This window comes from Leuciscus leuciscus (genome assembly GCF_965113295.1).
Source record: "Leuciscus leuciscus genome assembly, chromosome: 5".
NCBI lineage: Eukaryota > Metazoa > Chordata > Actinopteri > Cypriniformes > Leuciscidae > Leuciscus > Leuciscus leuciscus.
Window position 1 is genome coordinate 47,100,610 of NC_138729.1, and position 23,536 is coordinate 47,124,145.

At 35.4% G+C, this 23,536-nt stretch overlaps 2 protein-coding genes across 3 annotated transcripts; both read left to right on the forward strand.

Annotated features, from left to right (window-relative positions):
- Positions 1 to 1,085: 1,085 nt before the first annotated feature.
- On the forward strand, positions 1,086 to 12,331 carry wdr31 (WD repeat domain 31). The gene is made up of 10 exons (XM_082170858.1): positions 1,086 to 1,318; positions 1,856 to 1,987; positions 2,076 to 2,199; positions 3,796 to 3,870; positions 4,865 to 5,009; positions 5,092 to 5,192; positions 6,125 to 6,192; positions 7,287 to 7,428; positions 7,516 to 7,678; positions 9,198 to 12,331. The coding sequence occupies exons 2-10, from the start codon at positions 1,941 to 1,943 to the stop codon at positions 9,356 to 9,358; spliced, it is 1,026 nt and encodes a 341-aa protein (XP_082026984.1). The 5' UTR covers positions 1,086 to 1,318; positions 1,856 to 1,940; the 3' UTR covers positions 9,359 to 12,331.
- Positions 12,332 to 13,306: 975 nt separating this feature from the next.
- LOC309499572 (RING finger protein 225) lies at positions 13,307 to 18,493 on the forward strand. 2 transcript variants are annotated; one of them, XM_082170875.1, is made up of 3 exons: positions 13,307 to 13,578; positions 13,822 to 13,961; positions 17,371 to 18,493. In XM_082170875.1, exon 3 carries the CDS (start codon positions 17,427 to 17,429, stop codon positions 17,997 to 17,999), a length of 573 nt encoding a protein of 190 aa, XP_082027001.1. In that variant the 5' UTR covers positions 13,307 to 13,578; positions 13,822 to 13,961; positions 17,371 to 17,426; the 3' UTR covers positions 18,000 to 18,493. The 2 variants fall into 2 exon arrangements, with proteins under 2 accessions (XP_082027001.1, XP_082027000.1); XM_082170874.1 differs by lacking the exon at positions 13,307 to 13,578 and having other exon boundaries at positions 13,664 to 13,961.
- Positions 18,494 to 23,536: the final 5,043 nt, after the last annotated feature.

A 23,536-nucleotide genomic window follows, 5' to 3' on the forward strand; every position in this document is an offset into this window, starting at 1 on the left:
ATTTAATGATGACTAACAAATACTTAATGCTAGCAGGCTCTTATATGTGAGAAGAAACACTTATTGAACTATATTAAGCATTGTGTTGTTGGCCTTTGATTACAAAGAGCACATTGTTGCTGTTTCAGTCAAGTGACCCGCAGAGCCCATAAGCCTCTTTCTGATTCATAAAACTCAAGCAGTTTGAAGGCTCTGACCACACCAGTATCATCATTTGCGTTTAAAGTCTAGGTCTGTATTTCATATAAAAAGCATTGTTATAAATGATTATCTAAAATGCTTGTGACAGAAGGAAATGTTGTGTTGCCTCACCAAACTTAAATCGTCGGTACAAGCTCCTAATGCATAACCGCTCGCCTGGTGCAGACTAGTCTAAACTGTTCAGTGAAAGTAGCCATATCTAATTTACTTGCTTCAAAGTTTAAAATAAAACTTAAAAATCGTTGTTAAATACAACACAATTGGCTACTGGTTTAGACATAAAAACAATTGAGTAAAAGATCTGTGTAGCCTACATCAATGCACACTGCCGTTATGGAATTTTTTGATATACATTTAAAATATATATATATTCTTGCTGAATAGGGGGGCACATAATGAGGCAAAATTTGTCTGATTTACATTTTACATGACATTTACAGATATTATGTGCCTAAATATTTTTTGAAAAAAAGTTCCCATTCAGAGCATAATATTTTGAGCTTAATTCGAATTAATGAGATTGCTTTCCTCTGACTTAAATATTTTTTATGATTCTTTAATTTCTATAAAAAACAACAACTGTAAGGTTTTGAAGACATCTTTGTCGTTGATTTTTTTTTTATGTAATATTATATTTCTAAGAGATATTTCTGTTCCATTATTGTGCATACTGTATATGGATGTAGGCGTTTTGTAACTGTTTCCCGTGATGAAAATATTTAAAATAATAATAATAATTTGGAATATATTATTATTTTTTTGTTTAGTTTCGTTTTCTGTTTATTTTATTGCTTGTTTTGTTGTATATAAATGAATAGTAGAAATTCTTTTATCCAGACAGTCCATGTGACCTGAAGCCCCGTCCCCTGTGTGCTCACGTGATCTCGTGCGCCTGGTAACAGCGAAAGCGTCGCTCACGCTATGGAGATTGAGAAGCTGAACTCGAGGAGCCGCGGAAGATTTAATGCCGAAACGGATCACGATGCGCGATAAATCCTTCGTTCACGTAATTTCAAATATCTCCGACATCACACACACACGCGCACATGCGAGGCGTTCACAATAACACCGGCACACTGATTGGGAAACCCGGATAATCGTCTTACGGCACGGGACGGTAAGTTTAGTTTTGTCCTCGCGAACTTCACTGAATTTAAATAGCGTCTCCGTGTGTCTAATGTAGTTTAATAGTAGATGCATGGGTTAAAGGGCAGCGATGTTGCATGTATGTCATGCAGTGCTTGCTGGTTTGCCTTCAAATGAGCAATGCATTGTGCACTGGCACCGATATATAGATATATATATACCTATATGTAAATATTTGCATATTGCTGTTTAATTTCATATGAAGGTTTATTGCAGAAGATGTCTACTGGGGATATTGGTTTGTCCAAATATTGCCATATTGCATCTTTCTTGTTACCTAATGCGATGAGGAACTAATGCACTTAATAGGATTCAGGTCGCCCTCCCTGTCTTCCTGTAGCTCTCTCATGCAAGCTGTGCCCATACATAACTGAGTCCAATACATAACTGATTACCAGCTTATGCTAGAGACAACATCAGCATCTGTTCTTGGCAGCTAATAGCTCCCTTGTGAGGTTGCCAGGGACTGATGTCTTCATCAACATGTAAAAAACTGTAATTCTCTCAGATCCCGAAAGAGTCTGTAGATGGCTTGCGACGTGGGGAGATGAGAGAGTCCTCCTGATATCAGGCGATCGGACACCCATACAAACATGGGGAAACTACAGAGCAAGTTCCGGCGGCGCTCAGACCTTTACAAGTGAGATATGATGAGCAATAATGATTTGACAGATGCTTGTGATGAGTTTGTGGTCATTGAGGCTCTGTTGTTGTTATCACCTTGACAGGGTCAAAGAGGGGGAGACTGCACTTGTCCCACAGGTAGTGCAGTATGAACCCGCTCACACAGATGCCATCAACTGTGTCGTCAGCCTGACCTCTGACCTCTGCGCGTCAGGGGGGCATGACCAGGTGAGCTGGAGAAGCATTGAATAGGAGGGAGGTTTTGAGATTAACGAGTGTAGCGGTGTTGGAGGTCAAAGGTGAAGTTATTGAATCAGCACCCATTGGAAATGCAAAAACAATTGACCTTTCACTGCTTTGCCTCGTTGGTTTTACTGTGTCTGACTGATAATAAAGCCGTTACAACTGAATGAAATGAATTTCAAAGCATTTTATCTTTTGTTTTTCTTTAAAGGACCTGCTAAATTACACAGTTGTGTTATAAAACTCTGCGGCAAAGTGAACCATTAGTGCAGTCTGTGTCATTGAAAATTTATCTATTTGAAAAAAATATATATTTGAGCAAAGTATTTGTTGGGTGAAATAAAATATTAGATGACAATTACAAGGACAAGTACTTCAAAATTACTAAAACTGAAATAAAAATTATAATAGAAGAGAATAATATAAATGTTTACAAAAGTGCATAGTGAAATTACTAAAACTTAAACTGAAAATTAATTCATTAATAATAATGTATAATTAATAATAAAATAACACTGGTGTAAATTAACTAACCCTTACTAATGTACTGTAAACTCTTAAGTTACTATCAAAACATAAATTAAATGACATAAAACATTTTACGTTCTCAATGTATGTTTGTAAAGCATCATTAGTGGTGCTTTATTGCTCATAGTAACTTGAACAAACCTTTAAATCTTGATTATTACAGCTCTGTGGAATACGTGATTCTGATTGGTCAAAAGCAGCAGGGTCAAAGGCAGCATGCATGGTCTGTGGTCAGATATATTTGTATATTGACATTGTGACTGTCATCATAACTATTTTTGACTGTTGTTCCTGACGTTGAAGTTTCCTACAGCTTCATGTCTCCCATGACTCCACATTCTTTGTTCTCACATAATAAAGGAATGTGTCAAATCAGTCTTTCATTGAAATACACTACTATTAAAAAGGGTGGGTTCAGTGAGATTTGTTTTTGTTTTTTTTGAAAGAAATTAATACATTTATTCAGCAAGGACACATTAAATTTATCAAAAGTTACAGTAAAGGCATTTATAATGTTGCAATAGATTTCTGTTTTTAAAATGCTGTTCTTTTGAACTTTCTATTCATCAAAGAATCATAAAAAATTAAGCAGCACCACTGTTTTAAACATTGATAATAATCAGAAATGTTTATCGAGGAGCAAATCATCATATTAGAATGATTTCTGAAGGATCATGTGACACTGAAGACTGGAGTAATGATGCTGAAAATTCACCTTTACATCACAGGAATAAATTACATTTTAAATTATATCAACTTTTCAGAAAATACACCTCTTTAGGATGATACATGATCTGTATCATGCTGTCTTAGTACCTAGCAACCACCTGGAACACCATAGCAACATGCTTAAACCACTCTGAACATCAATAGACAATATTAAGCATGTAAAAATCTAGATGCATTTGCAGTTCAGGTTGGTGCCACTAGGAATTACACGCTCAACATTTAAGGCTTTAAACAAACTGGCAATGATCGTCATAATATTATCTTGTTCAAAGTTTGATTGAAATATGCATTTTAATATGATTTGTGTTGTTGTTTTTTGGTCAGGCTGTTGTTGTCTATGACTGGAAGGCTGGAAAACTGTGTAAATCATTCCCGGGCCATAGCAGAGAGATTACAAAGGTAATAAAACTACAGTAAATCTCTCTAATTAGATTCAGCGAGCAATGCCGGGTCCTGCTTTTGCTTGTTTTGGAACCATTTTCAATGGTGGAATAAAAATAAACAAAACTGATTTTGTTTAAAGGTACACTATGTAACTTTTGGCCCTCTAGCTGTTAAAAAAGAAAACCTCATGCATTTGGCAGAAGAACATAGTTTTGGTTGTGCTTCAGCTCTGCCTGACTGTGCAGATAAACATTACATAAAACATTCAGAGATTTAACCAGTTTAGATGGAAATGATCTCAAGCTGACTAGCTGAAGACATTACAGTATCTTTACCCGTTAATAGACACGTTACTTTCTTGAGAATAAATTCCAGCACAGCGTTACAACAACCATAATGAAATGAACCTTCACAATAGATAATGCTTTACAATAAACTCTGCTAGAGAGCTACATATGGCCATTTATCTGTAAATACCTTACATGTTGCGTAATAAAAATGGCATCTCCGTAAAGCCAAGCCAATGTTGGTTCTTGTTTTATTACGAGCTCTGTCATGTTCTCTTTTTTCCAGCAGACTCTCCTCTGTTCTGCACTTTTGCAACCTTTTTTTGTGTGTTGTGAAAACTAACTTATGCCACTACAACACCATACACACGTCAAAGTAGGAGTAACTTTTCTTTATTTACAGATATGACGAGACACACATGAGTGACGTATGTACGCAATTTCCCACAAAAACCATCCGACAGGTCTAAAATAAACACTTATAATTGGCTTACCAAAGTGAATAATGGTAAGACAAAAACACATTTTGGAAGGAGGATTGATGATGTATTGACTCATTATGTTTTATTAAATAATAATGTATAATTAAAATGTTGTTAATTTTGAACAAAAAAAAAGTTACATAGTGTACCTTTATATATTTTGCACACATAGAGATGAAGCAAAGAATAAGTGTGTTTTTTTATATATTAACAGTATAAATCTCTCTTGTTTTCCTTTAGTTGTGTTGTCTCAAAGGAAGTTCCTTAATCTTCAGTGCGTCCCGGGATAAGATGGTGCTGATGTGGGATTTGGGTCGAGATACAGAACCCATCCAGGAGTTTTGTGGCCATGAACTCGTAGTTAACGGTGTAGCGGTCAGCCCAGGTGAACAAATGCTCAAACGATAACCTGCAACGTGCACAAATTAAACACGATCCTGTAATGTGTTTTTTTTTTTGTCTTGTAGATGGCACAAAGCTGTGCACGGGCTCTCGTGATAACTCCATGTGCCTCTGGGACATTGAGTCGGGAGAATGTCTGCAGAGAAACACCATCTCGCGCAACCTGGTTAGAAATGCCAGTCTTCAAAAATTTACTAATATTTATTTTCTAATATTCTTGTGCATGTATTATATATTAGTTATACTATGGGGCTGTTGAATGCTTAATTCTGATTGGTTGACGAACGTTCTAAGGTGTGCAATTATTTTCTAGTAAACGCACAACTAAAGTAGTTCCAGGCAGGTTTTGCTTTTGATCACTTCGCCAAATGATTTCAGCATTTTAAAAGGTCCTTACAGCCTATAAAAGCAAATTAATCAAAACCCACTAAGACCACTGACCAAGCAAATAAATATAACAAACAATAGGATAAAAATTACAAACTATTTCTCATGTTTTTTCCAACAGAATTATGTTTCATTATCTATGGACACGCTCTCTTTCTCCCACTCTCTCCAATACAAATGCACACATTCAGCACAGACACACAGACGGAAATATTCACAAGCACAAAAACTTGTTGTTAACGCTGCCCTGCAACTTAATCAGTAAAATAGTTCAGCATCTGCAAAACTACATGAGATTTCTCAGTAGCAAGGTATTAACGTCGCTGTTTTTGAAGCAGTTAAACTTACAGCTTCGCTATTAGTAGAGACGCTGCTGCCGAACACCATTGAGAGACACATAGATGCAGGTAATTCATCTATCAAACTCTCTCCAATAACTACATTAGCCTGCAAATCAATGGCTCAAGCCTCTGTTACTAGCTCTAAAATGACATTTTGGTATTAGCAACGGAGGTTTGGGATGAGATGTGTAAGAAATTAGTCCTGCACACAAGAGCATTTTTAGGACAAAATCCTCTTGAAATAAAACTTCTGAACAAGTCTTGAGACATGGTAACCACTTCGCGAACGCATTACCACATGTGCATTATTTGTCTAATAATTGTTAGCCACTGAATATGAATGTGTGTTGTCCTGTTGGCCTCTGTTCAGGTGACACATGTGTGCTGGGTACCAGGAAGCACATCTATTGTCCAAACCTCAGAAGACAAAACTATCAGGTCAGAAGATCGTGATATGTCATATGATCCATTACAACGGTGTACAGTCATTGTTTGCAGAGATGTGTTTCTCTGGAAATATAAAAAAAAAATAATAACAAGCTGTAACAACTATATAATCACAAAGCTCTAAATATAAAGCTGGACGTACAGTATATCAGTAACACTTTACAAAAAGTTTCCTTTAGTTGACATAAAATTAACTAATAATGAGCAATTATTTTGTTATAGCATTTTTTAATCTTTAGTTAATGTTAATTATTAAAATTGAACTGTTCATTACAAAATACATCTGTTCATTTACAATAAGGTTATATTAGTTAACTTTAGGTAATGCATTAACTAAAATTAACTAACAATGAGTAATTCATTAGAGACAGTATTTTTAATCTTTGTTAATTAGTAAAATACAAATGTTCATCGTTAGTTCATGTCCGTTAAATATCAACAGATACAACTTTTGATTTGACATAAATCATGTATTAGCAAATGCTGAAATTAACATTAACTAATATTAATAAATGCTTTAGAATTATTTTCATTATACTCATGTAAAGTGATATATATTTACTATATAGCAAATCTCAACAGCTTGATTTCTTGTATCATCGCAAAATGTAAACTATATTGGGTAACACATTATTTCAATGATCCACTTTAGACATTCTTCTAACTATAAGTAACTTTTTTCAACTACATATCAACTGACTCTCGTTAGAGTATTAGTAGACTGTCTGCTTTATATCTGCTAACTTTATTTTAATGCTCCCTTAACAGACTATAAATAACTTTGCAACTACATGTCAACTTATCCTTCTAATCCTAACTCTAACCTAACAGTCTACTAACAGTCTACTTATACTCTAATGAGAGTTAGTTGACATGAAGTCGCAAAGTTACTTATAGTTAGTAGAATGTCTAAAGTGTAACCATATATTGTTGCACAGCTCTAATCTCCTAAATATGACTGTAATTACAAACATCATGATTTTGATGTAAAGCTGCTTTGAAAAAATGTGTGTGTAAAAATATATGCTATATAACCAAAATTGACGTGACTTTGTTCGTGTGTTGATGTGTGTTGTCCGTCTCAGGGTGTGGGATAGTCGTACCTGGCATGTGACTAACACGTTTCCAGCAAAGCAGTACATTCAGACACACTGTGACATCAGCTCCAACTGTTACCACCTGCTGTCGTCCAGCAACGGTTTCGGTGGGCAGGGTTGCGAGGCCACGGTGAGTGTGTGTACGGATACTGCCAGGGCACAGCTGTGCATGTTCTTAAGTTTATCTTTATATTTTTGTGTTTATGCTTGTGTGTAGCTGTGGGACCTCAGACAGCCCGGCTGTAAGGTGGCCGAATACAGAGGACACCTGCAGACCACAGCGTGCTGCGTGTTTGTGCCTCCCCGTCCCGGGTGTCCTGCCCTCGTGGCGTCCTCATCGTATGACAGCTCAGTCAAAATATGGGATCAGAACACTGCAGGTAACACACACACACACACACACACATGCACTATTCTGTTTTTTTAAACAAACAAGAGGATTAGCCACTGGGTTAAGCCAGCTTCCTGTTTTTGGAAGTCAAGTCAAAAAACTGTCTAAGATGTTTAGGTAGAAGAAAAAGAAACTGCAAGAGGACTCAAACTCAGCTGGGGAAGCCCATCACCTTTGGCTGGCATATATTTAAATGAATATAAATATTTTAATAAATGCCACATATTAATAAGCTTAGTAATCAAAATAAAAATGATTTAGTATACATAATGCATTGATGTTCCCTGGTAATTCTATTCTATTTGTATATGTACATGTCATGTACATACAAATGTGTCTTTTTTGTTTATATATGTATACACACATATATACACATTTATCTAATTCACATATATCTTTATTTTTTTATTTGTGTACTGTTATTGTCTCTGTGTAAGGAAGCTTCTTCTGTCACCAAAACAAGCATACTTGGCAATACATTTCTTTCTAAGTATAAAGTCTTAGAATAATTAAATGTCTTTAATTACAATACTGTTCAAAGGTTTGTTTTTTAAGAAATTCACACTTTAATTCAGAAAGGATACATTAAATTGATCAAATGTTACAGTGAAGATATTTAAAATGTGAATATATTTCAAATAAATGCTGTTTTGAACTTTTTGAACTTCAGGTTTTTAATGACTTGTGGAATTTAAATGCAAATGGTTCCCTGTTTCCCAAATAAATATATTTTTTAAACAACACTAGCTATGTTTCCATCCATAGTTGCGAATTTAACTTATGCACAGAATTGGAATAACATATAAATCGTTTGCGTTAAAGCATGTGTTCAAGAGAACAAAATCATCACTTTCCGGGAAACTGGTGCAAAATATCTGTAATAAAATGTGAGTTGCTTTAATCGGGGAAACCACTGTGGCTCTTTTTTTGCGTCTCACAGAGAGCGCAGACGAAATGCAATAAACGCTGTCGTGTTATCTTGCATTCGGATGCTGATGTTTGGGAACGCAACCATGTGAGGCGCTTCTGGGAGGGGATTAAATAAATCATTTTGATGACAGACTTTGGCTCAGGCATTTCAGAATGACCAAACCAACTTTAGACATGCTGTGCGATGAAATCGGTCCACCGGTTGGTCCGCTGTTGAGTCAAAATCACACAAGTCTTTTGTTGAGCTTCGAGGGATTTCAGTAAATGTGTTTCCATCATAGTATATTCTTATAAAATAAAGCATTTATCCGCCTCATGTTTTTTTATGTGCATTTTTAGAGTTTATGCGCATCTTTGCATTGGCTTTTTTTGGTTTATTTTTTTTTATATCCCAAATGTGCGTAAAAATAGGTGGTTGGTAACATAGTTACTGTCAAAGGCAACATTACATTTAGTGTATGTCATGCTTTTTTCGACAACAAATAGCTTTTCCTTAAAATGTCTGGCCGGAATAATCACAAAAAAATGAGTCACATCCACATGGTTTGATTCTTGTCTCCTCCATATTCTCTCCTCAGCATGTTTGTACACATTAACGCTGGACGGTTCAGGGCCGTTGGTGTCTCTGGCTCCGTGTGACTCCAGCAGTCTCCTGTGTGCCAGTTTTAACACAGGACTGCACCAGCTGCATCTGGATCAGGCAACAGTGCCCAGCCTCGCTGAAGTGGCTCGCTTCTGACTTCCATCTGGACCTCCTGGAAGATAAAACCAACAACTTTAATAACTGGAACTCCTGGAAATCAAAATGTACACTGCGTTGACAAAAGTATGTGGACACCCTATTCTAAACAGCTTGGACATTTCAGCTACATCTGTTACTAACAGGAGCATAAAATCAAGCATGAATACATGCAATCTGCTCGTGTCTAAATGGGAGCAAATCCCTGCATCAATGTTCCAACATTGTCCGCATGTTTTTGGCCATGTAGTGTATGATCACTTGACTGCATGAACCATTAAAGGATATAAAAAAAGTAATCAACTTCCCTAAAGGAAAGAGACTGGGTCGCTGTAAAACACCCTACCGGCAGGGATGATTTACCGTATGGGAATTGTGTGTGTGTGTGTGTGTGTGTGTGTGTGTGTGTGTGTGTGTGTGTGTGTGTGTGTGTGTGTGTGTGTGTGTGTGTGTGTGTGTGTGTGTGTGTGTGTGTGTGTGTGTGTGTGTGTGTGTGTGTGTGTGTGTGTGTGTGTGTGTGTGTGTGTAAACAAATATAGGCAATGAAATGCCACTCCACTTCTGCTTGGTTGCTGAATATGCTTGAATATGTTATTGGAGTCCTGGGGTGTAAATTACCGGAGTAATTGTACTTCATTAAATGCTAAAGTATTATTTAGAGTTTGGCTTATATCACAATCGCAAACCATCTTGGTAGCACTCCTGTTGCCTATACTGGTTCTATACTTATAATTACAATAACTGGGTAATAACTGTGTACTAACCCTGAACTTACCCCGAAACCTAACCTTAACCCATGTAGTTACCTTATATTACCCAGTACTTTCTTAGGTAAGTACACTGTAAGTACACATACAGTGCAACCGTGATCTTATATAGACGCTGGGCCAGACCTTGAGTACAATTTCTCTGTACTTTTACACCCTTGTTGGAGACCTTTTATTTGCACTAGGTAATGGCTTAAAATGGTTCACTGCTAAAGTCATGCATAGAAGGATATAAAATCTCATGCTCTCTCTCTCTCTCTCTCTCTCTCTCTCTCTCTCTCTCTCTCTCTCTCTCTCTCTCTCTCTCTCTCTCTTTCATACACACATATTCACAGTTACATATACACAGACTCAGGGTTTGGCATGAGCCAGAAACTGAATCATTTTTCACAGAGAAGCTTCTAGAGTTTACATACACATTTAAACATTTCTGTAAACATTCAGCTCTTGTATTTCCTGAAGCCGGTTATGAGATGATGTGATCATTTAGAGAATTAAATACAAAAACGGCAGATCTCGATATTCTTCCAGAGACAAGTGGCCAGACAATGGAGAATGTGAAGTCAATGAAAATCAGTGATGCAATGTGTTTTTTTGTTGTTGTTGTTTTTAATATTTTTCCTTTAATATTACTACTATAGTTCTAGAATAAAAATACTATTGCAGCTTCTTCCAGCGAATACTGTCTTGCCAACACCGGCAGTGTTGATTCCATCTGGATTTCAAAATGTCCTTGTTTTGAAGGGTTTTTTTTTTTACAAACATGTCAACCAAAGAGTTTTTGTTTAATGTATTATTTTATTTCTACATAATGCACAGTGGTCCCAGAGTATTTTTACACTTAAATCACACTTAAAACTGCCTGAATGTCATTGCCTTAGATGCAAAATATCAAATAAATGTTGCTACACTCTTAAAAATAAAGGTTCTTTATTGGCAAATATGGTTCCATAAAGAACCTTTGACATCCATGAAAATAGCAAAAAATAGCTTTTTATCAGAACAATTTTCAAACGAAAATATGGTTTGTATATCTTTTATTGTAAAAAAACGAAACAAATGTTATAAGTTAATATGCGTGTATAAGTTAGTTCAGGCAAGAATTTACCCAAAAAGAATGTAAATTCTATATTAGTACTCAATTTAAGCTTATATTATATTATTATATTAAAAAACTAAGTGAAACCTACTCAACTTTCTGACATGAATTATAATGTTGCATTTTTCTCTGTTTTCCAGCTGTATTTACACTGTTTTATCATTGCTTTTGTTAGGCAACTTGCTGTTTTGTGACATCTAAAGTTCATTTTCCACTCAATCACAAACTCATACTCAAAAATTATCCAACGAATGTCACCATTATTGTGAGTTGGTTAGTAAGCGTTGCGATCTCTGTGTTCGGGTGGGTACCACATTACTTCTATTACGTAGATATGTTGTCATATCTACTGTATTGTTTACTTTGATGTTCTAAGTAAATAATACACTTCAAACGCATGTCTTAATTCAGTGTGATAGTGCTTGAATAAAATGTACTAAACTTCAACAAAGTAGAAATTACTCAAAATCACTCAATTAAAACAAAATGTAACTGGCCAAGTTAAAGTAACTTATTTTTTTGTTGTTGATTTTACTTAACTTAGTTAAGTACAGTAGATTTTTCTTAATTCCATATGTGAAATTTACTTAAAAGATATCCATGCAAAATCTTAAATTAAGTACATTTTACTCATTGTTTTCTCAGTGCTAAAAGGTTCTTTGAGGAACCCAGAATGGTTCTTCTATGGCATTGCTGTGAAAACCCTTTATTTTTAAGAGTAGAGCTTTTTCTCAAAACAAACTGCATTTCTGAGGCTTTTTTAGCTGGTATTTTATTTCGTTTTTATTTAATTTTATGTAGTGTAAAATAACAGGTTGTAGCTCATCACAGTATCATTTGTTGTCTAATGACATTTCACGACATTCATGCATTTTAAAGTGTCCAAATACTTTTTTCAACCACTATATAACATTAGCAGTATACCGATGAGCAAACAGCGGAAAGGACTGTCCATACTGTGTCATGTTGTTTTAATGATACAGAAGGATGTGAAGGTTACACTGATGTGTTTATTTGACTATTATGTAAATTCTGTGGTGTCGAGATATCAATTTGAAGGAAATGTTAATGTATTTGCACGTTATGTGATAAATTATTTCAGTTCAATGAGAAGAGTCCTTTTTTGGCTCTTTGTTTGCATACAGACACAACAGGACATGGAATACGTGTAGCTTGATCTTTGCTGTTGATAAAATATGTAATACGAACATTTTTACATTTACACAAAACCATATCAAAAGATAGTACCATGATATTTATTAACAGCTCATAATATATTTTATTTGATCATAATTAGTCAGTTATATACAACCCCAAATCCAGAAAAGTTGGGACATTTGGTCAAATGCAATAAAATTTAAGAACATGTGATTTGTTAATTTTCTTTCAACTTAATTTAACTGACAACATTACAAAGAAAAGATTTCCAATGGTTTCACTGAACAACTTAATTGTGTTTTGTAAAAGTAAACACATTTTGATTTTGACGGCTGCTTCACACTCCAAAGATGTTCGGACAGAGGCTAAATAAAAGTGAAAAGCTTATAGAATATCCAAGTTAAACTCTTTTGAAACAGTCCACAATTAAGTAGGTGAACTGGTAATAGGGGAGGGTATTGTGATTGAGAGTAAAGGAGCTACTCGCGGCGTACACTGTACTCTATTCATGCTACTGCCCAAAAATTGATGCACCTATTGATGGAAATAACATCACAACATTTATTTCCATCAAGAGGTGCATCAGTTTTTGCTCAAGATCTTAAATTGACAATGCAAGAGTCCAGCACTCTGTAAAGTCTCCTCCAGCACATCCCAAACACTTTCAATGAATTCAAGCTCTGGACTCAGAGATTCATGTGTGAAAATGATTCTTCATGCTCCCTCCCATCCATTCTTTCACAATGTGGACAATGTGTCCTGGAAAATGGCCATGATGTTTTCTCATACATGGTTGTTTTAGTAATGAAAAGCTACACACTCCATCAATTAGTGTTAGAAGAACTGTTTCCAAACATATCACATGCTAGAAACATAATAATCACTGCAATAATGATCCAATCATAAACTCCTTTGCCTATTTAAATCCAAAATCCTTTTATATATATATTTTTTTGGCTGGGCAGTGCATTTATACTTGTATAAACACTTTTATTATGAAATATTATTTTAAAATACTAACATGGTACTACCACTGTACTTTTAAACATGTACCAACATGTTATTTTGAAAAACCATAAATTGTCATACTGTCACAGTCCTTTTTTTTTTTTTTTTTTTAAGGTTATTTAAAAAAAATATGCTCCTTCCGTGAAGTAAAGATGGAAGGCTTTTCTTCACTTCAATCTTCAGATCAGGTATGTATTCTCTAATCCCTCTTTGTTTCTCTGTCTTTCAGGTCATGGTTGTAGAGTTTACTCTGACGGCTGTATTTGACTACTGACTGTGTATTTCCTCCTGTTGCTGCTCCAGTATTCAAATGCTGCCATTCTTTACAGCACAGTGGTAGAGAGAGAGAGACTAAGAAAAGAGAGCTGAGCGAAAAGAAAAAAAGTGGTAGTGACTCTTGGTGTTTTGTTTTTCTATGTAAAACATGTCAGGAGAACTGTGGTAGATGTCCACAGAGAGAAAGAGAGACATCGACACATCTCATTCTCTCTGAGAGGCAACAGAGACGCAAAGTACAGCCTCGACATCCGGAACAAAACAAAAAAAGAAGAGACGTCTTTCCAGAAGATGAGTGAGTAGTTGTGAATCTACATTTCGTGTAATATATTTGTGTATTTGGTTTCACTTTATTTTGATGGTCGCTTCAGCACATTCTGTTGACTATAAGTAACGTTGCACCTACATGTCTACTAACTCTAATTAGAGTGTTAGTAGAGTATTAGTAGGGTTAGGGTTAGAATAAGTTGACATGTACTTGCAAAGTTACTTATTGTCAGTAGAATGTCTGTTGGAGGACCATCACAATACAGTGACATTTAGATATTAAGCAGACAGTCTACTTATACTTTAAGGAGAGTCCGTTGACATGTAGTTGTAAAGTTACTTCTAGTCAACAGAGTGTTCTAAAGGGACCATCAAAATAAAGTTATACATAGTATTTTTTATCTCTACTGTCTTTATACCAAGTAGAACTGGTGATATTAACACATAAGAGTGGCTCTAACGTTTTCCCAAAATATATGGCTCAAAGCCAGTACTTTATTAATCAACCATTGAAATGCAAAAACACCGGAGTTTACATACTTTTTGGGGTTAAAACTGGTTGACGGCCATGCTTTCAAACTTGTAGACAAACAAGGACATTTGAGGTTTTTGAAATGTACAAATGTGTTATGCATCTTATGCCTTCAGTCATAACTTTCAGGTATGTTATCTGAAATCAGATATTCAGCATTTGATGATTGAAGATGTCTTACCCCTGGTTTCAAGGCTTAAGCCTATAGTCCCAGACTAAAATGCATGTTTGAGCACGAAATGTGTCAGTGCCATTGTTTTGTCTGAAGTACTAAATAACACCAGTGATGTTTTTGTAAGGCCCGTTTATAAAAGCTTCTTAAATGCCCTAATTGAACTAAGGCCTAATCCTGGATTAATCTAAGCCTTGTCTATGGAACCAGGCCTACGTCTATTTGTCCAGTCTTTGTGCACACCAAACTAAGGCAATAGATTATGTGCTTTTTATTTGCATTTTACACTATGCAGCAATCCTCTCAAATCCATTAGAAACTCACTCAATTATATATGTCTGTAGAGTAAGAAACAAATTGTAGGTAAACGCTGAAACATTCAGCTACATTTAAATGCACCATATTTGACTATATTGGCATCATAAATGTAAACTATGATCAGTTGAGGCTAAGTGGACCTCTAATGAAGTAACCCAATCCTTTCTACCTGCATTATGGGTGTCAGTAATGGGACACCCTTCTGCTGCTTTGCATATTTTGAGCCGTTCTTTGATGGAGACCTATAATCATTTCCAAGGCAAATCTGTTATTGAGAACAGGTCAGCGTGGGTAGAACAACAAACAAGTCTGTTTACCAATCGTATACATTCTCTGCAAAAGTTGTAGATGGGGGACGAGAACAAATCTGCACCTTGGTCAACCAGTGCATGTTATTTCTACTGAAGCTGGTTGAGTATGAAAGCCTTGCTAGCCAGGCCTAAAAAGCCTGGTGCCAGAACACATGATGACCATATGCAGGGCTCATAAATCTCAAAAATGTCATTTTATTTGATTATTTTAACATTTACGTTTATGCAATTAGCAGATGTTTTTATCTAAAGCAACTTCAAACAGAAGAACATAAGTAATAATGTGTCAAAGAGCCAACAATATTCATAGTGTACAATGTCAGCTTTTTTACTTTATTATTTTTTTTATTTTTTTTTATTAATAATGAATTTTCTTTTGCAGACACTTTTATCCAAAGCAACTTCCAATAGAAGGACATTAGCAATGTGTCAAAGAGTCAACAGTATTCATAGTGTACAATGCCAGTTTTATTTATTTATTTCTTATTATTTTACATTTATGCATTTGACCGGTGCTTGTATCCAAAGAAAATATTTGTAGTGTACAATGGCAGTTTTTTAATTTAATAAAAAAATATATAATTATTAATTTTTCTATTTTATTTTATTTTATTTTATTCATTTAGCAGAAGCAGACGCTTTTATCCAAAGCAACTTTCAACAAAAGAAAATAAGTAATAATGTGCCAAAGAGCCAACAATATTAATAGTGTACAATGCCAGTTTTATTTTATTTTTATTAATTAATTAATTTTCTTTTGCAGACACTTTTATCCAAAGCAACTTTTAACAAAAGAAAATAAATAATAATGTGCCAAAAAGCCAACAATATTCATAGTGTACAATGCCAGTTTTATTTTTATTTTTTTATTATAATTATAAATTTTTCTATTTTATTTTATTTTATTTTATTCATTTAGCAGAAGCAGACGCTTTTATCCAAAGCAACTTTCAACAAAAGAAAATAAGTAATAATGTACCAAAGAGCCAACAATATTCATAGTGTACAATGCCAGTTTTATTTTATTTTTTATTTTATTTTTTATTAATGAATGAATTTTCATTTGCAGACACTTTTATCCAAAGCAACTTCAAACAGAAGAACATAAGTAATGATGTGTCAAAGAGTCAACAGTATTCATAGTGTACAATGCCAGTTTTATTTATTTATTTATTTATTTATTTATTTATTTATTTATTTATTTATTATTTTACAATAATGCATTTGACCGGTGCTTGTATCCAAAGAAAATATTTGTAGTGTACAATGCCAGGTTTTTTATTTAATTTTAAAAAACTATTATTACATTTTTATTTTTATTTAATTTAATTGTATTCATTTAGCAAGCGCAGATGCTTTTATCCAAAGCAACTTTCAACAAAAGAAAATCAGTAATAATGTGTCAAAGAGACAACAATATTAATAGTGTACAATTTTATTTATTTGTTTATTTTTTATAATATTAATAGCTTTTATTTTATTTTAATTAATTTTAATAATGTGTAAAAAATAAGTAATAATGTGCAAAGAGCCAACAATATTAATAGTGTACAATTTTATTTATTTTGTTTATTTTTTATAATATTAATAGCTTTTATTTTATTTTAATTTATTTTATTTTACAGACGTTTTTATCCAAAGCATCTTCCAATAGAAGGCCATAAGCAATGTGTCAAAGAGTCAACAATATTCATAGTGTACAATTTTTTTTTTTGTGCAGTATTTTACATGTATGCATTCGACAGGCGCTTTTATGCAAAGGATATATTTGTTGTGTATATGCCTGTTTGTTTTTTGTTTTGTTTTTTTGCAGGAGCTTTTATACAAAGCAACTTCAATAGAAGAACATTAGCAATGTGTCAAATAGCAGACAATATGCATAGTGTACAATGGCAGGTTTTTTTTTTTTACATTCATGCATTTGCCTGGCGCTTTTTTCCAAAGTCACTGACAAAAGAGGAACATAAGCAATTAGTCACAGAGCCAACCATATTCATAGTGTATAATGCCAGGTTTTTTGTTTTTATAAAAAAAATTTCTATGGGTGGTGGTAGGAAAATACAAGAAAAATCCATAAAACAAAACTTTTCTTGTTCTCCTCCAGACTTGGACCTTGAAGATGCCCTTTGACTTCCCTCTCTCTCACCTCCCCCCTCTGTCATGGAGCCTGACCCGAACGACCTCCGTGACCCCTACAAACCAGACGCGGAAGAGGGCGAGCTGCCCGATCTGGAGTGCGCCATCTGTTTCTGCCAGTTCAACAACATCTTCAACACCCCTAAGGTACTGGAATGCAAGCACACCTTCTGCCTGGAGTGCCTGGCGCGGATGAACGTGAAGTCCGCCCAACCCAACACCATCCAGTGCCCGCTGTGCCGTGCCTACACCCCGTTACCAGACTTGGGTCTTCCCAAGCTTGCGAATGACTCCACGGTGCTGTCCTACCTCCCGTCTGCCATGCAGCACGTCTACAGCATCCGTTTTAATCGCAACAAAGGCAAACTGCAGGTGAAGAGAGTGCCCAGCTCTGCCCCGGTTCTAACACACACCATCAACCAGAGTCTGGACGTCGTGAACCCAGCAGGAGAGGAGCGCGCCTCGGCCAGAGAGAGGTCTGTGCTGGTCACCATACTGCGCTCGCCACTGTGCAAAGCTTTTCTCATGAGTGCGGTGGCCATAATGATGGTCATTATCATCATTGCGATCATCATCTTTAAAGTTGGTCCGCCATGACTAGCATATTTTTGAATGTCTCCATATGCAAATCAAACTGTCCCTCTCATCATGGAAGTCTACTGCTATATTTGACAGCTGAGAAGGACAGTGGATGTGAAAAAAGTACTGTGAAGCTACCATGGTATTTAGATGGTATAGGCCCTACTGAACACTATGGCACCTTGTATCTTTTTATTCATGTCCCTTAAAAATACTGTGGTAGACTACTTTACAGTATACCATATGATACTTTTAGGTCGTTTTTTTTGTGTGTGTGAAAATTCTGTTTTTAGAAGGCACTCATAACTGCACCTTACAAAATATCATATGGGAGGGTCATGCACACTGATAATGGTAATGATGACTATTGTACTAAAATGGTTTTTGATAATGTATAGTTTAAAATGTATATTATATTTTAAAATGTATGTTATATTATAACTGTTTTATTCACATTCATTTCTCTCTCTCTCTCCCTCTATTTGCACTACCATTTGGTTAAAAAAAAAACAGTAATATTGTTAAATATTATGACAATTTAAAATAACTGTTTTCTATTTTAATATATTTTCAAATGTAATTTATTCCTGTGATGCAAAGCTGAATTTTCAGCATCATTACTCCAGTCTTCAGTGTCACATGATCCTTCAGAAATCATTCTAATATGCGGATTTGATGCTCAAAAAACATTCATTATTATTATCAATCTTGAAAACAGTTTTTTCAGGATTCTTTGATGAATAGAAAATTCAAAAGAACTGCATTTATTTGAAATAGAATCTTTTGTAACATTATAAATGTCTTTGCTGTAAATTTTGATAAATTTAATTCATCTTTGATGAATAAAAGTATTGATTTATTTTATTTCTTTCCCCCCAAAAAATTTAATAAAAACTCTCACTGACCCCAAACTTTTGAACGGTAGTGTTTAATGTTACAAAAGCTTTCGATTTCAGATAAATGCTGTCCTTTTGAACTTTCTATTCATCAAAGAATCCTGAAATAAAAAATGTGAATAACTGTTTTCAACATTGATAATAATGAGAAATGTTTCTTGAGCATCAAATCAGCATATTAGAATGATTTCTGAAGGATCATGTGACACTGAAGACTGGAGTAATGATGCTGAAAATTCAGCTTTGATCACAGGAAAAATTACACTTTACTATATCTTCACATAGAAAACAGCTGTTTTAAATTGTAATCAAATTTTTTTTTGTATCAAATAAATGCAGCCTTGGTGATCACAAAAGACTGTGAAAAAAAAACATTTAAAAAAAACATTAAAAATCTTACTGATCCAAAACTTTTGACTGGTAGCGTATGTTTTAAAACTTTACTTTTTATCGACAATCATCCCAGCTAACAAAAAAATATGTTCTAATAACTTTCTCATTAAGGAAAACGTTACTTCTGAATGTTCTCTGTATAGAAGTCTTTTCTTGCTTTATTGATTTTTTTTCTGCTCACTGAACTGAACTCCTTATGTATTGAATTAGATTTAGCTTTATTGCCATGATGAAAGACTTGGCATTGCCAAAGTATTGGTAACATTAAATTATAGCCACACACATTTCCACACAATAAAAAAAAAGAAGAAGAAGAAAAAGGAAAAGGCAAAAACTGCACACAATAGGTGAGTCCCAATTCGTATACTTATGCACCATTCTATGACGTTTTGTTTTATAGCGTGAGTAGTGTTTTCACACTGAAAATCCCAAATAGAAAAAGTACATTTTAAAAATACCCGGATGACGCACTTGTTGGACACTTCGTGGCCTGCGTTTTACTCCACTTTTAGACATACACTTGTGAACTTCCCTAAGCACTTACCCTCGGGGGAATGGGAATCCCCACCGCCATTTTGAAGTTCATTCAACTTCGTCAATTGGACGAGGCAAGTTTATTTGGACAGACCCTCGACTCCTCGATTATGACAGAGGGAGTGAGTCTACTCAACATGTAGCCTACACTTCAGGCAGATCCATAGACCACAATGCACCATGACAGATCATGCTTAATTTACCCACACCCCACACAACTCTAGTGTATGATATTGGAGTTATTTAACTAAATGTAATACTTGTGGCTACCTTAAGCTGACTGTTAAAGTTTATTGTTTTGTTATTATTTTCATTTGTGTAGTTTTTTTAAAATATTTTCTCCAACAGCCCAAGCATACATACAGACTTATAGAATGCTGCGTAAAATAAATTTAATAAAGAAAAAACTGTAAATAATAAAGATCCATTGCAGATTCCAAGGGCTTAGTGCGGTCCATTTAAACATTTCAAGGGTTTCGCCACTAGTAGGCACTCGTGCAACGTAAGCAATGACATACATCTGAGTGAACGAGACAGAGGGAAGTTAGCGAGGGAAGGGCATAAAAATTGGACTTAAGGAAAAAAATATATATATTTGGACTTGAGCTCTGCCAAGGGATGCGTCTTAAATCGCATAATCTCTTGAGTAGGTACTTATTTTGAATAAGTAATTACTTCACAACGGCTAAAAAAAAGTATGTCCTATATAGTATGAATGTGTGTAGTATGAATGTAATTTGGATGCACTACTGTACATCCGCCATGTTGTCATTGTCATGTGATCCCTTTCCTGTGGCCTCATGGGATACATAGTAGTAGGTCCTCCGGATAGCTTGTGAATTCTGACATACTTCTTTTCCCACATACTGTTTTTCGCCTACTATAGTAGGAAATTATGTGATTTCGGATGAAGTCATGCACTCAACTGTGGCCATTTTTATTACATGAGGGTGAGGGGCTATCAGACTCCAACGTCGAATGACAAAATAACCTTTGCTGCGTCCCAATTCACATAGGCTACTATCCGTCCTAAATAGTATTCGAAATTAGAATTAGTGTGTCCCAAATCGTAGTATAGGCTATGTTGAAATGAGTATTCCAAAGATACCCAGATGGTCTACTTTTTCCGGTTAGAGTCCGATGTGCAAATCCGTGCACACTCTAACGGGTAATATTCCCCACAACCCATTGCGCGTTGGACAAGGGTTCGATTAGAACTACAAACACGAATAAAAGGAGTTTAAAAACTACAAACACGGCGGATGTGCGTTTCCGACGGTTAAGTTCAAAGGTTTAGATAAAGGTGTTTGAGTGATTAATAATCAGTCTAACCTGACGAAAATATATTTATTCAATCTTATCCACATTTTGTTTCATCTGCAACAGCATTGTAAACTTTTGTAAAGATACGTTTGTTCATTAACTTGTAAATGCATCATTATGCATATTGAAAGCACATGAAGTACCCAGTGCTGGCAGATCAATGTGCTTCTATATTTCTCTCCGAAACGGTAGGAAATTAAATGAAATTAAATGTGGAGGATTCGAGATTGTTCTGTGACAAGATGATTGACAGGGCAGTTTAAACAGTGACAGAATGCAAGCAACATAGCTGTATGACATATAGTAGGCCAGTATTTTCTATGCTACACACTCAAAACTGTATTTTTCTTCACACACACACACACACACACACACACACACACACAAATAAACTAGGCTACACACTTTTAAGGGATAGTAGCCTACAGTAGGCTATAAGTAAGCTAGGAATTGGGATGCAGCGCTTACTAAATTAATACACATAGCGCATAAGTATACATAGTGAGTGTATAAGTGTATATTGCGTAATTTGGGACACATTTGTCATATTAGGCCTACCCTACATAATGTTTTTTTTTTGTTTTTTTTTTTTTTGCATAGGCTATGCGTGTTTACAATGTTGATTAATTATTTCTGTTTCTCATACCAACACACCTGTTAAAGTCATATTGTTTTATCAGATTTATCAGTCAGATTGCATTACCAAAGTTTTTCAGAGTCATGTAGAAATGGAAAACTGAAAGTCTGGTATCGAGCCGCCACTGCTCCGCTTGTCCACCAGATGGCGCCTTCTCGCCAGAGTTCACTAATCTGGCCCGAACTTCACCGCGCTTTATTAATGTGCGGTTTTACGCAATGGAAAAGTACCAGAGCACGTCAAGCTGCCCCCCTCTCTGGCTCTCTAGCCTTGTATGGCTGACAAAACCAAACAAACCAGTGAAAACAGGAGTGGACTGTGCCATCCACCACTTGAAACCTCAGAAATGGGGAAATACATTTCTATGTAACTTTAGTAACTTCGCTCACGGATGTGATGAAAAATTGTAGAAGGAAGTAAAGTGAAACTTTGCACTACTGAAAGATCCGGACTTTTTCTGAATTTTGAAATCGATACATCAGTAGCCTATGCTATGCAAAGATCTAAAAATAGCACTCTGCATGATCATAAAGTCTTGATAAGGTCTCTTTTGTTAACATTAGTGAATGCATTAGCTTACATAAACTAACAATGAGTAACATATTTACAGAGTTTCTATTATTAGCCATCTTTGTTAAAGTTGGTTAATTAAAAGAAAATAGGCTATAACACGGTGCATTAATGTTTGATTTTAGAATAAAATGATTTCACAGAATAAAACTTTTGATCTCACAATTCTGACTTTTCCTCTCACAATTGCAAGTTTATATCTTGCAGTTATAACTTTATTTCTCACAATTGCAAGATATAAGCTCACAATTGTAGGAGGAAAAAAAGGCACAATTACTTTTTTATCTCTTTTATTAATTATAAACAAGCTTCGATATTTAAAGCAGCACTCAGTAGCTTCGGGATTTCTTCGCTGTATTCTCGCTTTTTGCTCGCAGGTTTCTCTCTAGAGCTCCCCCCACAGCTTCGGAATAGATATTTGACAACACTGTCGTAAAAACTCGTTGGTGATTCTCAGACACCAGAGGCTTTAGATCAACGACATCAAAGCAGATGGGACGTTCTTTAAAACGTCTTCTTCATTCGGGTTCGGACAGCGTGAGGGAGCGCAATAATGACAGCATTTTAGCAGATTTCTTTTGGCCGTAAAGCAATTGTTTACATCGCGAGACCTGATATCACACGAGACTTCCTGACGCAGCGGCCGGCGGCCCGCCGGCTCAAAGTTGCAAGTGCGTATTTTCCGCTCACGGGCACCAGGGGGGTGCGAAACGACCACCATTCATCCCGAAATAAGTAATATAACCATTCCAATGACTCCGAAGCTGTTCAGTTAAGGTAAAAAAAGTTACTTAGTTCACCTTTAAATAAGACATAATAGGCCTTTACATGCTATAGACGTATTGTTCATTGTTCATGTTAAATAATGCAGTTAACAAGGCCTATTGTTAAAAAAAATTGACCTTATTGTAAGTGTTACAGACAAATCTGTTCTTAAAATAAATGTTACAGCCTGGACTGATTATAAGGTGTGCCGGTTGTTTCTGTGTGGATTTGGATCAGACATTACCAGCTCTGCTCTAGAGACGGTTTGATTGTACAGTGAGATGATTTTTAATGTACCGTATGAAGGTAAATGTTGGGTTAGATTGATTCACCACTGATTCTTCCAGACAGTTTGGGCGATTGATGTCATAATGCATTGTCACGCTGATGTGACACATCTCTGCCTATGTATTGTCGCAGCTAGTGCTAATATATAC